The 14,996-nt window shown below is 35.2% G+C and overlaps 1 protein-coding gene across 1 annotated transcript in view; it reads left to right on the forward strand.

The window, feature by feature from the left end:
* DCP1A (decapping mRNA 1A) overlaps positions 1-10,913 on the forward strand; it is a 29,882-nt gene extending 18,969 nt beyond the window's left edge. The window contains exons 8-10 of the mRNA XM_014056930.2: positions 562-627; positions 1,301-1,516; positions 7,067-10,913. Coding sequence (XP_013912405.2) covers positions 562-627; positions 1,301-1,516; positions 7,067-7,147 — 363 coding nt within the window. The 3' untranslated portion in view covers positions 7,148-10,913. The remainder of the gene's footprint in view (positions 1-561; positions 628-1,300; positions 1,517-7,066) is intronic.
* The last annotated feature ends 4,083 nt before the right edge of the window (positions 10,914-14,996 follow it).

Genomic DNA, 14,996 nt, shown 5'->3' on the forward strand with positions numbered 1-14,996 from the left:
TTGGTGTGTGTGTGTGTGTGTGTGTGTGTGTGTATGTATGTATGTATATATGTTTTGTTGTATTTGTGCTGATAAATAAATAAAGGGAGACTACTATAGATCTATTTCAAGCTATTTAGCTCTCATCAGCTAGCCATACCCTTACTGGGATTTGAACCTGGCTATATTACATACTAGGCAGACATCTTAGCCATTAGGCCACAGGCTCCTAGCCGTTATCAGCGAAAATGTAACAAAAAGGCAACAGTAAAAATATTGGGTTTCTGCCTGGATGGTCTCTTGTGACGAGCCGAAGGACAGAGTATGGAAGTAGTGATCTTCCTCCCATATTTGGGCATACCGGGGGTTGTAAAAAATCTTTGTATGTATGTATGTATGTATGTATGTATGTATGTATGTATGTATGTATGTATTACAACAAAATCAGTGTTGATGACGGATAAATAAATTAGTGTGTGTATGTGTGTGTCTGTATGGTGAGATTGGCTATTTCAGAATAGTACTATATCTGCAAGAAAGAAATTGTACATAAAATATTTTATTTTCATTTAAAATTTTTAGGTTTCACAGCAAAATAAGGAGCCTGAAACATTTCCAAATCCTAAAGTGTTGTCAAAAGCAAACCAGGTACATATTAAAAACCAGGCATTGTAACATTGTCTTCATGGAAAAACTTCCCTCTTCAACCTCTCTTAATTAACTAATCAATTGAAGCTGAATATGCAAAACAAACTTATTTGTCAGGTTGTGTTTTGCTGTTCTAAAGAACAAATATTGTTACAACTTTAATATATTCTGTTGTAATATTAATACACTTTTCTTGGAGAGAGTTTCATATCTTGCTAGAATCAAAAAATGCTCTTTGTATACATCTCATAAAATTATTGCAGCTAACTATATTCATATATTTTTCTTAATGCTTTCTATTGTTGTCTGAGCATATACTAGTATCTTTTATTTGTAAGATTGAATCTATTTGTAATAAACTCAATAAAATATAATACATCCATATTATAAATTGCAACGTAATAGTCTTTCAACTAAAGTGTCAGTATATATAAGAACCTTGCATAATTTCAAGTCATTTAATTATGTCCTCAAAGAGATTCTTTTAACTTTGATATATATAATTTTTGTTATGTACTTTCACTTGACATTTTTCATTTTAATTGGGAATCTCTGCAACCTCTTTCTGTTATGATAATAATAGAAGTAATGGACTTAACATTATGAGGACTGGATTTATACAGTGTTCTTTGAAACAATAAATAAGGATTCTCAAAATTGTTTTTTTTTTTAGGTTGCTTCTACACAGTTTGCTACCACTACAACTACAATTGCACCTTCTGTCCTCCTTTCACCTAGTGTGTTTCAACAGTCCACTATGAAATCCTCTGAAATTGAAAACAAAGTTGGCTTACCTTCTCCTGTTACACTTGGTACAGATGTTCAGGCATTACCTTCAGCGGTACTTAGCAGATCTCAACTTCAGCAAACTTTGATACATCTAATAAAGGTACAATCACTATCTTGAGATAATAAGCATTACATAGAACCCATTGTTGATGGAGCTGCTTCCATAAATAGAAGTAGAAGGAGCTGGTTCCCCTTGACTCCCAGAGATGTTGAATATTGGAAGTCCATAAAGCAGGGAAAATTACTTGCTTTTGGAAGCAGTCATATTTTATTTATTATTCAATTTATTTTCAGAGTGACTCTTGAGTGGCTTAAGCATAATGCTAATTGTTTCTTAATATCAGTATTGCAGCAATATTGCAATATTCATGCACCCCGTGCAAATTATTTTAAAATATAAGCTTCAAACTGAAAAATAAATAAGATTATTTTCAGTACAGGTAGTCCTTGCTATACATCCTAATACTTAGCCACCATTTCAGGCTCCAACAAACCTACCTGGAAGATACTCATGACCCAGATTCAAAATGACCAAAAAATGAGCCATTTTTTGCCCTCCCAGCAGCACTCTATAAGCCTCCATAAGGCTATGCATGCATTTTTTTGACAAAAAACAGACCCGTTTTCACAAAAAATGGGCCATTTTTTGCTCATTCCCCCCTCCTCCCGGAGCATTCTGCAAGTCCCCCCAAGGCAATTCATGCCTTTTATTTGATAAAAACGGGCCCATGTTCGCAAAAAATGGGCTGTTTTGGGGAGGTTTGCAAAGTGCAAAAACTTTTTTTTTTCCCTTTTGGAAAGCTCTTTAACTGATGAGAATTACATTGACCCAGTGCTGTGGCAGCAGAAACAAGTCTTAGGTCTGCAGGTTGTCTGCTATTTCCTTCTCCAGCACATGGATAAATACACCTGGAAACATCTACCTACCTACCTACTCTCTCTCTCCCTACCTACCTATATACTGTATTTCTCTCTCTCTCTATCCCTCTACCTACCTACCTACCTACCTACCTACCTACCTACCTACCTACCTACCTACCTACCTACCTACCTACCTACCTACCTACCTTCTCTCTCTCTCTCTCTCTCTCTCTCTCTCTCTCTCTCTCTCTCTCTCTCTCTCTCTCTCTCTCTCTCTCTCTCTCTCTCTCTCTCTCTCTCTCTCTCTCTCTCTCTCTCTCTCTATATATATATATATATATATATATATATATATATATATATATATATATATATATATATATATATAGTTTTTATTTGTGCTGATAAATAAATAAAGGGAGACTAGTATAGATCTATTTCAAGCTATTTAGCTCTCATCAGCTAGCCATACCCTTACTGGGATTCGAACCTGGGCTGTATTGCATCTTAGGCAAACGTCTTAGCCATCAAGCCACAGGTCTCCTCCTTATCAGCTGATAAGGACATATATATATATATATATATATATATATATATATATATATATATATATATATATATATATATATATATATATATATATATATATATATACATATATATATATATATATACATACATACATACATACATACATACATACATATATATATATATATATATACACATACATACATACATACATACACACACACACACACACACACACACATATATATATATATATACACACACACACATACATACATACATACATACATACATACATACATACATACATATATATATATATATATATATATGTTGTATTTGTAACAAAAAGGCAACAGTAAAAATATTGGGTTTCTGCCTGGATGGTTTCTTGTGACGAGCCGAAGGACAGAGAATGGAAGTAGTGATCTTCCTCCCATATTTGGGCATACGAGGGGGTTGTAAAAATCATATATACACACACACACACACACACACACACACACACACACACACACAGACATACACCTACCTACCTATCTACCTACCTACCCTCTCTCTCCCTACCTACCTACTGTACTTCTCTCTCTATCCCTCTATCTACCTACCTACTTTCTGAAAAAAATTGCCTCTTCAAAACCTTGGTGCGTCTTATACTCCAAAAAATACAGTATATATGATTCTTGCTAGCTGATACCTAGGCAGCATTTTTGCCCGTAATAGTTAACCACTGTAGTTTCTGTTCTCTAGTAAACAATAATAAAATGTACAGTGCCTACAATTATAGAAATAATATATTCTTTTCATGCCTCGTAGCTAATGACAACTTAGTTCTGATAAATATATCTTGCTTTCTTGTAATGACAAGAACCACTGAATTAAATTCTGAGGTAAATATACCGGTAAATAAGTTGTTATCTGTTCATCTTTTTTGATTCTGAATTTGATTTTACTGATTATGAGACAAGGCAAAAAGTTAAGCTGTATTGTATTTTGCCTTTTGGAATGTTGTACAAGGCAGTAAAATCCTTGATTTTGTTATATGTAAAATGATATGTCCTTAATTATTTATGTTAATGTTCTGTATTTTTTGGCATTTTTTTGTTTCCATACAAATTAAATTTGAAGGCAGTATAGTCACTGCCTCCCAATCTGTTTAGCAGTGCTTTCTTTTCAGATTTGGACATCCCTAATGATTTAAATATCTGTTCTCTCTGATTTCACAACCAAGTGGTTTGAAACAAATTGTTGTATTTTGTATCTAAAACATTTTATCTTTTTCAAAGCAATGGAATATGCATTTAACCAACATATATGAAGTCATTTGAATATTTCTCAGATTTAATTTTAGTGAATTATTCAAAATTGCCTCGGCAAATAGGTCTATTCCAATTGCTTCAATAAATGCTAAACAGGAGTGAGGAGAAAGTCAAATCCTGAGGCACCCTACACAAGAGGGCTTGTGGGGTAGATTTTTCCTCCCCATCAACACCAACTGGAATTGACTTTAAAGGAAGGAGGAGAACCATAATAACGCTGGCTTCAATTACTAAGTGACAGTTGTCTATGGAGATTCTCAGTCATCCAGATCATGGTTGTCCCAAAGGTGCATTTTTAAGAGGCAACTGGACTTTCTTGTTTTTTCTTCAAAGATTTTCGCTTCTCATCCAAGATGCTTCTTCAGCTCTGATCGGATGGTGGGGAATGGAAAAATTTATATTTCTTGCAGACAGCTGGTCGTTTGCATTCTTTTAGAGGCCACTTGGAGGTTTAGCTATGTCCTCAGGGTCATGGGTGTAGAGCCTTCTTGGAACTGCAGACCAGCTGTTCACAAAGAATATAAATCCTTCCATTCCCCACCATCCAGTCAGACCTGAAGAAGCTTCTTGGATGAGAAGCAAAACGTATCCAAAGAAAAACAAAAAAGTCCAGTTGTCTCTTGAAAAAGCACCTTTGGAGCTTTTAAGCACCAGAGTTAATCTAGTATAGTAGCTTTCTATACCATAGTATAGAAAGCTACTGAAAGATCAAGGAGAGAACAAGGATGTATGCACTGTAGCCATCCCATTCCCACTAAAATTCATCTGTAAATGTAACCCCTGCTGTTTCGGTCACATGCCCAGCTTGAACCTAACTGGAATGGACCAGATGATCCAAAATTGTATTTTCCTCTTCGTCATCAATCAAGATACCAATGTTTAGTGCTATATTAATACATTTTCGTGAATAAATAGCAATTCACTGAAATATAGTACCATAATAATAACATTGAAATATTCCATATTAACTCATATAATAATTTTGCTGCCAGTACTTTGTTTTGTGCATAGCCTGCTGTTTCTTTTTTTCTTCAGGACCACTGTTAAAACAAAAATCTTGCTGACTTTGAAGGGAGAAACATTTTCTGAACACAGGCTGAACTGTCAGCAATTTTACATTGTAATAAAAGTAAAGTCATTTTTTTCAGATTCCTGTCCATTGTTTTGACATATTTTGCATTGCATTAATTGAGATTTAGACTGCTTGTCTTATGTGTTGTGTGCTTTTTTTGTTCATCAAAACCCTACTCCTTTTGACAATCAAGGTCCACGCAAAAAGAAAAGAGAAATGTTCTGTTTTGGCTTAGAACGGTCAATCTAGAATGTGCAAGGTTATTATTTCCAAGGGCTAATTATGAATATGAATAATTGAGGAAATGTTAATTGTTGTAGCTTAATTACAATGCAGCAAAAATAGGGTATAGAAAAAAATACTAAAATGAATAGATGGTTTTACTGGGTAGATATAACAGAATTCAGTGTTCTTTGAATTACAAAACATCTAAAGATTATTGGGTTAATAATACTGTCAAAATACCGATAGTCTTTAAAAAGTCACCCTGTATGAATGCACCATAATCAGTATACAAACAGTAATCTGCGGTCCAGAATATTTGCTAAAATCTTAATATCCAATATTTATAAATTAAATTGTTTTAATTATTGGGTATATAGAGAGTATAAATTCTTCATTTTGGGAAGGATTAACAGAATTCAGATTTCTTTAAATTTTGCAAAATATTAATTGAATATAATTTGGGATGATGACTTATGATATAAAATTGGAACTAAAGCTTGATTTTAATCTAAGATAGTCTTCTGATCAGTGCAAAGATACGGAAAACAATTATGCATTTGCTTTAGATAATCACTGATTAGGCAATATTGATTCAGGAATCCTAATTGTGTTCCTTTTTTGATATTTCTTATTCAACCATCATCTTAGAAAATTTACCAATCCAAATGAAATTGCACCATGTTTTGAATACTTATTATTACCTCTTGCATAGACCCTTTTCCCCTTTCCCCACTCATGCTCTCTGTAAACGCTGTTTATCATAAATATAAAAATTTTAAGGGGGGGGGAGATTATCACTTTCTAACACTATTTAATAGTAGAAACATAACAGAAAGAAGCACACACACACACACAAACATATTCATTCTACTATATTTTGTAATATACACAGCCATCAATATACAACATTATACATTTATATAATGTTAAATTGATCATTCTGCGACTGGGAAGAAAAGATATATTGAACAAATAAATTATTCTGATGGGCAAATCTTTTATTGCTGCAAATGTATTAAATTTAATATTCTCCATGTTCTTCCATAATTCATGCCAATTTCATCCATTAGATTTTGTTTATTTGTACAAACTATTGTCTAAATTCTAGTCCAGTGTTTTTCAACCACTGTGCCGTGGCACACTAGTGTGCCGTGACATAGTGTAAGGTGTACCGTGGGAAAAACACTTTATATATAGTCAATATAGGCACAGAGTTAATTTTTTTTAACATTTTCTAATGGTGGTGTGCCTCGTGATTTTTTTCATGAAAAAAGTGTGCCTTTGCACAAAAAGGTTGAAAAACACTGTTCTAGTCAAATATCAGCATTTCTTATACATTCATGACTAGTGTAACACTGATACAATTCAAAATGATTTAATGTATGATTTCAAAACATGTAATCTATCTGTGCTGAATTTGTGCTGCTCATTTGACTCTCAAAATCTAGGCTTGACAGCATTGCTATGTATTGTTCCTGGTAAAAGCTTTGTTCTTGTTTCTTTCTTCTTTGACCATCTGAATTCTTCAGTTTGTTCATTAAATGTGTTTCCCGGAGCGTCCAATTCAAATATGTATTTATTTAGAAATGATGTTATGAAGTATTTATCTCATTGGCCTGATTATATTCTTTTTTTCTCTCAGAACGATGCAAATTTTCTTAATACTCTACATGAAGTCTATTTACAAGTCTTGACCAAGGATACGGATAGCATCAAGCTATAACTGCAATGAATTGAATCCTACTGATCACCTATCTGCTTCAGAAACATTATGCCTCTTCTGTACAACTCTTATATTTTAAAGACATTTTTTTGAGTACCTGAAGTCTTTCTAAGCCTCCAGGGAATACTGTTCCTTAGAAATATTGTATAAATAATGTTCTAAGAAATGGTGTGGTTTCACTGTGACCAGTTACCAGCAGGATTTTATTTCTGTGTTGGAAATATGGTCTTACGTTTAATGGCACATTTTTCTTATTGTTTTAAGCAGTGTAAAATATTTGATATAATTCTTTACCATATGCACCCTGACTGTTCAGGATAACTAAATTAAGAACATCAACAGTTGTGAAATCAGCTTCAAATTTAAGGAGCCATGGAAGAGTTTAAGTCTAAGGCTTTTGAAGGAATGGACATGCAGTATAACATTTCTGCTTTTAGCCTTAACATAGCAACAGGATGACTTCTGGGTCATATCAACCACAAATTGGCTCTTCTGTATGCAGAATACACATTCACTTTTACTAGGAATATATGAGATATGATTTCCCTTGAACAATAAGTTCAGTGTGTTTTGTCAGATATATATATTTTTAAAAAACATTTTAAAAAATTATTTCAGTGGAATATCATTTGCCTCCCTATCCAGGTCAAATGCCAGTTTTGGTATAGATTTTCCTGTAGAAAGGTTGAAGTGTTTCTAGATAAGCTGTTGTTCAGTTACTGTTTGGAATAGTATTAAAAACTCTCCCTAAACTTGCATTATATACTGCTGTAAAGATCAAACTTCTTCCCAAAATAAGTCAAAATCTGATCTCTGTTTTATATGCTGCTATTGGTCTTTTGTGATTTCTATTTATTTCATTCTAGCATGTTACAGTAGCTAGCAATACTTAAGTGATAACATATACCCAATTTACTCAAGCAATAGCAATGTAAAAATTAGCATTTTTAAAATTATGTCTTTGTTTTATATTGTGAAATGTAATTTTGTAGTCAGTTTAGCCATTCAAGTTGCACTGCTTATTTTTCAAAGCATGGTTGAAATGGAGGAGCATAGTCTTCGCTCTGTATATTATGGTACATTTCTGTGAAGCCATTGAAAAAGAGGGCTGGCAAAAAAATAATAGCCTACTATATATGCCCATTGTTTCAAGAGAATCTGTAACAAAGTTCTGGAGTAAATCTTACTGGTCACTGTCAGTGTGACAATGAAGATGGCATCATTATCCAGTTGTTATTTCTAATTCATCAATGAAGTTTTGATTATTGTGACTCCATCACAAATCAGTGTTTTTGATATAAACAGTGTGTTATTTTTTTTAACTAATCAATATGTATACTTAGATTTTAGGTAGAAGTTTTTATGTTTAGCAAACTGCCTTCTGAAAGAACCTCTTCAGCCTTTGAAAGTGTTTCTAATAACATAGTATTTTATATTGGTTATATGTACAAAATTCAGGGAAATATGTGTATAGTGACACATATTTGACAGGCTTTAATAGTGAAACTCAAAAGTATCTTTTCGGGCTTCGTAGACTTTTTATAGAAAACCAGAGAGCTCTCTGCTTGTACACTGGATTTGTTGTAGCACACCCATGTACGTATACCAACAACAAATTAGCTTAGTGCAGCATTCTTCCATGTATGATTACAGGCTATTGTCAGACTATTAAAACTGAATTTTGCTACCGTGTTTTGTTTATGGACAAGAAAGAAATACAGTCATAAATTATTGTAGGAAAAAAAACTCAGCCATAAATGTGAGATTTGCAGTGATGAAATATATGAAGTATAATAACAGTGAATGCAAGTATTATATTAAATATATAGAGAAAAGGTTTCCTTGACATTGAATGTATTGTTAAGTTCCTCAGTCTCCAAGAATTAATGAGAAAGGGAATATTGCATTAAACAGCAAAGATATATCTTTGGTATGTTTGCTCCAATAAAACTTTTTTATTCTTTTTTACTCTTTTGTGTTGACAAGCAGTGCAAAAGTTAGTTCATGGCAATTCTCAATTCTTCTTATATTCTCAATATATAAGGATCACAAAATAAGCCGCTATTCTCTAGAGAATGTCCTTCATTAGAAGGTAGTTTGAAAGCTTAGTGATTTTTAACATTTTTCATTGATACTGAGACCTCTACGCCCATTAACATTGCAATACGTAGCTTAAGGTAGAAGAGGGATGTACTGGGTAGTACAAAGCACTATTGGCAGCATTCACTGTTATCACACTAGTGCTCTTATTGCTTGTGGTCATGTGACAAAATGAAACGCTTTTTAAGAATTGCTTTGACAAACTAAACTGCAGAGTAAAATCACAGATGTTTACAAAATGTGAAATCACTGGACAGCTTTAGCCTGATTATCTAAATTTTTAGTAAAGGTTTCACTTTATAATCTCTTATTGTTCTCTGCATGCACCAATAACAAATGCTTAAATAACCAATTTAGGCTATTGATTTTAATTTTTCTTCTGTCAAAATATCTCTTGAAAGTAGCTCATATTTTAGACTAGATTCTAAAATGATTATACACTATCTAAGCATGTATTTTTACACTGCCTATATGCAACTTCTAAAAAAGTTTATTTGTCTAAAGTGGCTTTCAAATATGCAGCTTATTGAAGATCTGATTGTTGTTTTGTAGGTAAAGATATTGTCTTTGAATTGTGCCTAATAACTATACATTTGTGACACATTTTACAGCATCTAAATATTTTGCAATGGCCTAAGGCACAATATGACAACAGAAAAGCAATTTGTATTTTCAGTCTTGAAATGGAACTTATATTTCAAACTGATTAAATTTTAATTTTTCCTATGTTTGTTTGCTTGGGTCTATTGCATTCCCAGAACTTTCTAATATTATGTGTTAGCAAGGATATAATTATTAAGGGACTTTCAATAAAAGTATTTAATATCAAGTGTTTGGCACAAATAACAAGAAACCAAAAAAAAAAAAAAAGCCCACAAAAAACCCTAGCAATCTCTTCTTGGCTATTTAATTGCTCTTTTAGCATATCTTAAAGAGGAAAGTGTGCAATATATATACATATATATTTCACCTCATTTTTGACATTTGCAAAAATGTTAAGATGCAATATCTTCACCTTTGGTGGGGAAAAATTGCAATAATTTTTCCCTTGTAGTTTGCTTTTGTAACAATAGCATGTCTTTGTTTGAAATCCATACGATATTCAATACGTGGATTTACTGCTTTAGTTTGCACTCCCATACTGATTGTGAGTTTGGGGAGCTTCAGATCTTTATTATCTTAATAACTTTTAGAGATTATTGGGCATACTTATATCCCAGTGGTGCAGCACCTATATCTGAAGAATTGCAATAAACAAAATATGACCTCAGTTTCCTAGGTCTGTGGACATAATAGAAAACACTAAAGGCCATTAAGGAAGAAATACTTGTGTATATTCTCTTCCCAATCTCCTTGACTGTAATATAACTTGTTTATGACCCTGTACACAGTTATTGGTGAATCAGCTTGTTGGAATACATGTGTTGGAATCCTTGATCTGTTGATGCTCCTAGGATAGACTGAATTGTGCCTACTGGTTTTCAAGCAGTTTTTAAATTGTCATCACAATGCATCAACAGTTCAGTATATGGGTATGTAATTGGTGCCACCATATTATGTTGGCAAATATTAAGTTATTGCATAAATGTTTAAAAATGAACATTTTCAGTGGAAATTTTGTATGTTTTCAAATATATTTTTGTAATAAAAGCTCAAAAAGACAAAAGTTTCAATCTGTCCTGAAACTTTCTTGGTCATAGTTTAACTTTGTGAGAAAAAGCTTAGCCAGGCAGCATATTGAAATACATCAATTGGTTTTATAAACGGAACTGGAAGATGAACAAAGCATTTTTGTTTTAAACCCCCTTCCCTTTTGTTTTTTTTAGTATTGTTTCCAGTGTCTTATAGCATTTGACATAAAGGGGGATTAATTTTGGTTTTTTGGTAAAATGATAGTCAAAAATATAGTTTAACTTCATTATACAGTACTTAAATGTGCTGAGCTATGCTAGATTTATTGGTAGGTTATCTATATCACTACAATTATTCATAATTAAGAGCTGAACTGTGAGGATGTTATTTTCCTTTGGCATTAAAATGACAAAGGATAAAGATTTGTGAGTGAAATGCTAATTAAATACTAATGAGTGAACCATTGTGATTTCATGATGGATTGTATCCAACTGCATTCTTCTGCCTTTAATTAAGAAACTTAATTAAAATGCCTTCTTCTGTACTTTCCTATACCTCCTAGATTTCCAGGTATACACCATACATTCAGCAACCATTCAGAATTCCAACAGTGCTGATGTACCTGTACTTGAAGTTACAACTATTGCATCACACACACTGGTCACATCATTAAAAAATTGACTCTTAGCAGTTTGGCTACTCTTGCAACTTACTGAAGGGATGCTGCTATTGCCCCACTCACCTGCCTTTCCCTCATCTCAGTCACACACCCAGCCCACCAATGAGACCAAAGTTGCTGCAGTCCTTGGGCCCTGCTTCCTGCCCTGCCAGGGCCCTAAGGCCTTTGGTTACCTCCCCAGTCATGTGTGGGAGGTATAAATTGCTCCACTTCCTTTTTTTATTTTTCTGCAGCTGCTGACAGGAGCATCCAGCCAATGCAACATATAGCCTTACTGCAGATGCCGCCTTGCACCGTTTGTGAAACAGCTGCTATTCTTGTGATCTCTCAGAAGGATCCTTTTCCTAAGTTGCATGAAGCAGCCCCTGTAGGAAGGCCACTCCTTGCATCAGCTGAGTTATCTTTGGAAAGGCAACTTCTGATACATACATACTTATTTTCCACCATGATTACATAGAACATTGCATCTGATAAAACCTAACTGAAAAATGAGCTATTTGGACCTGGCAGAAACAGATTGAGATAATTAAGAGCTTTTAAAAGTCTTAATTAGATAAATAGTGTGATTAGGGGGGGGTTACTACTAATGGAAAGGGGGGAGACAATTTTGAGGACAAATAAGGAATTTTGTCAATGTTAATTACTACAGCTTACCCATGTACCTATGCAGGTCTCAATTCATTATATTTGATTAAAAGTTTTAGAAAACTATAGAATAAACGAAATGAAAAAAAAATAAGGCAAATGTGTGGAAATGTGAAAATAGAAGCTTTCTTTTCAGTAAATATGATTACAAAGCTCCCTAGTGTTCTCAGTCTTCTATATGGGAACATGAATCAACCTCTTAATATAAAATAGGAAATGACCAATCCAGACAACATGATGGATTTATTTTATTTCCATTTTTAAAGCATCCTAATTCCAAACTTTAAGCTTGTTAATTGCCTATCATTTCAAATTTATAGTGTGGGATTGGTAGGGGGAGCAGATCATGAGGTTAACAAGTCTACCAAACTGAACCTTGTATCACAAAAGTTTGTTATAATAAATATTTAAGTCTTTGAAGACTTTCACACAATTATTAGCTTAAGACATTGCATGTTAAGTCAAGGATTATACCATATTTCATTGGGTGAGTCAAAAACTACATTCCAAACATGGGTACAAGCAAACATGGGTGGAGGCTGTGTTTTTTTTTTAATGTTATTCATACCATATAGTACTTGCAAATTCCTCTTCTCCCCCACCCCAAAAATGGCTACAGCTGTTTTTGCATTTGTAAAGGGCCATGACCAACTTGGATAAAATACTGGAATTGTGTTTTCTCTTAGAGCCAGCAAGCTACAGAATTGATAAAACCCCAAGCATTTTGTGCTTATTTTGTTTGGTTTTAGGGGACAAAATGATTAAAGTTCTGGTTTATAAATCAGGAGACTGAGTTCTAGTTAGCCTTATTCATGAAAAATCAAGGTGACTTTGGCCCAGGCAACCACTCTCTCAAAGCAAATAGTCTCACATGGTTGTGGGAAAAATAGGAGTATTGGCACGTTCGCCATCTTGAATTGTATATGAAAAAAAACTGCTGAATCAATTAAAAAAAAAAAAGAATAATCTTCCCACATTTAAAAAAAAACCCCTCTGGTGGAAGAAATGTCCTTCTGGGTTCAGCTCCAAGTGGGAAAAAAGACACTTGAGACATGGAAGCTACTTGCAAAGATGGTTTAATGGTGGACAGGATCACATGGCTTGAGTTCCTGAACAGAAAAGGGGGTCACATGCTTCCAGATGTTGGGTGGAGAAGAGAGAGTTGCTGGGTTTTTTATACTCTGTTCGGCTCCACCTCTCTATTTCCTGTTCCTGTGTAAGAAATGTATGCTGATTGGTTGTCAGACTCCCAGGGGGCCATGCAGGGACAACTCTCTAGGCTGTTTTGAGTGCCAAATTTGATTGAGTTTCCAGATGCCATGTGGTGAGTTTCTGTGGAAGGCTGGTCCTACCTTTATTATGTAAAGTAGACTAGCTCAGGCTTTAATGGCTCATTGACAAAGGGGGGTGGGTTTTAACTTCCTACAACTCAATCTATAAATAAGGGTAATTGGGTATGTCATCAAATCTCAAAACAGACCTAAAATATTACACCCATCAGTTTCAGGAGATGCCTAAATTGGTGGTTCAGTCTTGCTGCATCAAATTGGGCAAGAAAGTGCATGGCATATGGCTCCTTTTTACGTGACTACCTAAACCTGAATACGGAAGGTTTTTAATCAGTACGATCGTTTGCGTAGAGAAAGTGAATGAAACCAGCAGCATATCAGCCCTTGCACAAGCCAGCCATTTCCGAGAACTACACTTCCCAAGATTCTTCGAGGGGAAAAAATGGCAACAATCTGAGCAATCAGTACGGTGGGTCAGAGGTGCAACTTTCATCTGCTACACAAGGAAATGGCAGATTACATAATTACCCGTTGAAACGTGTCTTTAAATCTAGCCAAAACAGGGCAAGTGCCAACCTGTATCCTTGAGCAGGGCTACCACCCAAGCATCTGCCTGCCTAAGCTAAGATCACTGTAAGCAATGAAACGTAATGAAACGCTTGCCTAAGCTAAGATCACTGTAAGAAATGAAAGGCATAACACGCGCGCTGCATCGGTCTGCAGCGATAACAGTAAAAGAAGGGCTCGGGAATGGAGAAGACGTTGCAATTATTACAGGATCCCAGAGTTAAAAGGGGCCTTGGAGCTCTTCTAATCCAACCCCCTCCTCAAGCAGGAAATTATAGCGTTTTCCAGACAAATGGCTGTTCAATCTCTTCTTTAGATTTTGTATCAGGGACAAGATTGAAAGCAACCGTGTTTTAAACTGGCCAGAACAGCTGGGCATCTAATCGGGATTGCCAGAGTTTGGTCCCCAAAGTCGTCCTTACTTGCTGCTGACTGAGCAAAAATTGTCCTGCTGTCCCCATTCATTTGTCCCCATTTCCTGTATTCTTGTCCATGTTTATTCTTATTCCTGTTACCTTGTGCATGAGTAACAAACTAAATAAGTAAAATAAAAACATTTGTGAGTGTCTTGTGTCCCCGCGGGTTTAAAAATTACTCTCCCTTCCCCCAAAAAAGCCCCACTAGGGGAGGGGGGGAAAGCAAGAGGCGCTTGGAAAGTACGCCGGTCAGAAAAGAGGTGGTTAGTCTGTTTCTCTCTCTGGCAGCGGCTTGGGGAGATCTCTGCAGGGGGGAAGAGAGTCCCTCCGCGCTCGCGCCGTCGGCATTGAAGCCCTGGCCACGAGACCTCGCGCCACTCATCCACCCACCCACCCTCCGGAAGCGAGGCCGAGCTCCACGGCCCGCTTTCCCGCCAGGCAGGCGCCGCCCATGCCAGAGCCCAACCGCGCTCTTTGGCTCCTCCCGCCGCCTTTTGGCAGGACTTTGGCTGAGCTGCTCC

Source organism: Thamnophis sirtalis, unplaced genomic scaffold, assembly GCF_051295495.1.
Source record: "Thamnophis sirtalis isolate CommonGarterSnake01/CBP01778 unplaced genomic scaffold, rThaSir2_p1.2 scaffold_3, whole genome shotgun sequence".
NCBI classification, from domain to species: domain Eukaryota; kingdom Metazoa; phylum Chordata; class Lepidosauria; order Squamata; family Natricidae; genus Thamnophis; species Thamnophis sirtalis.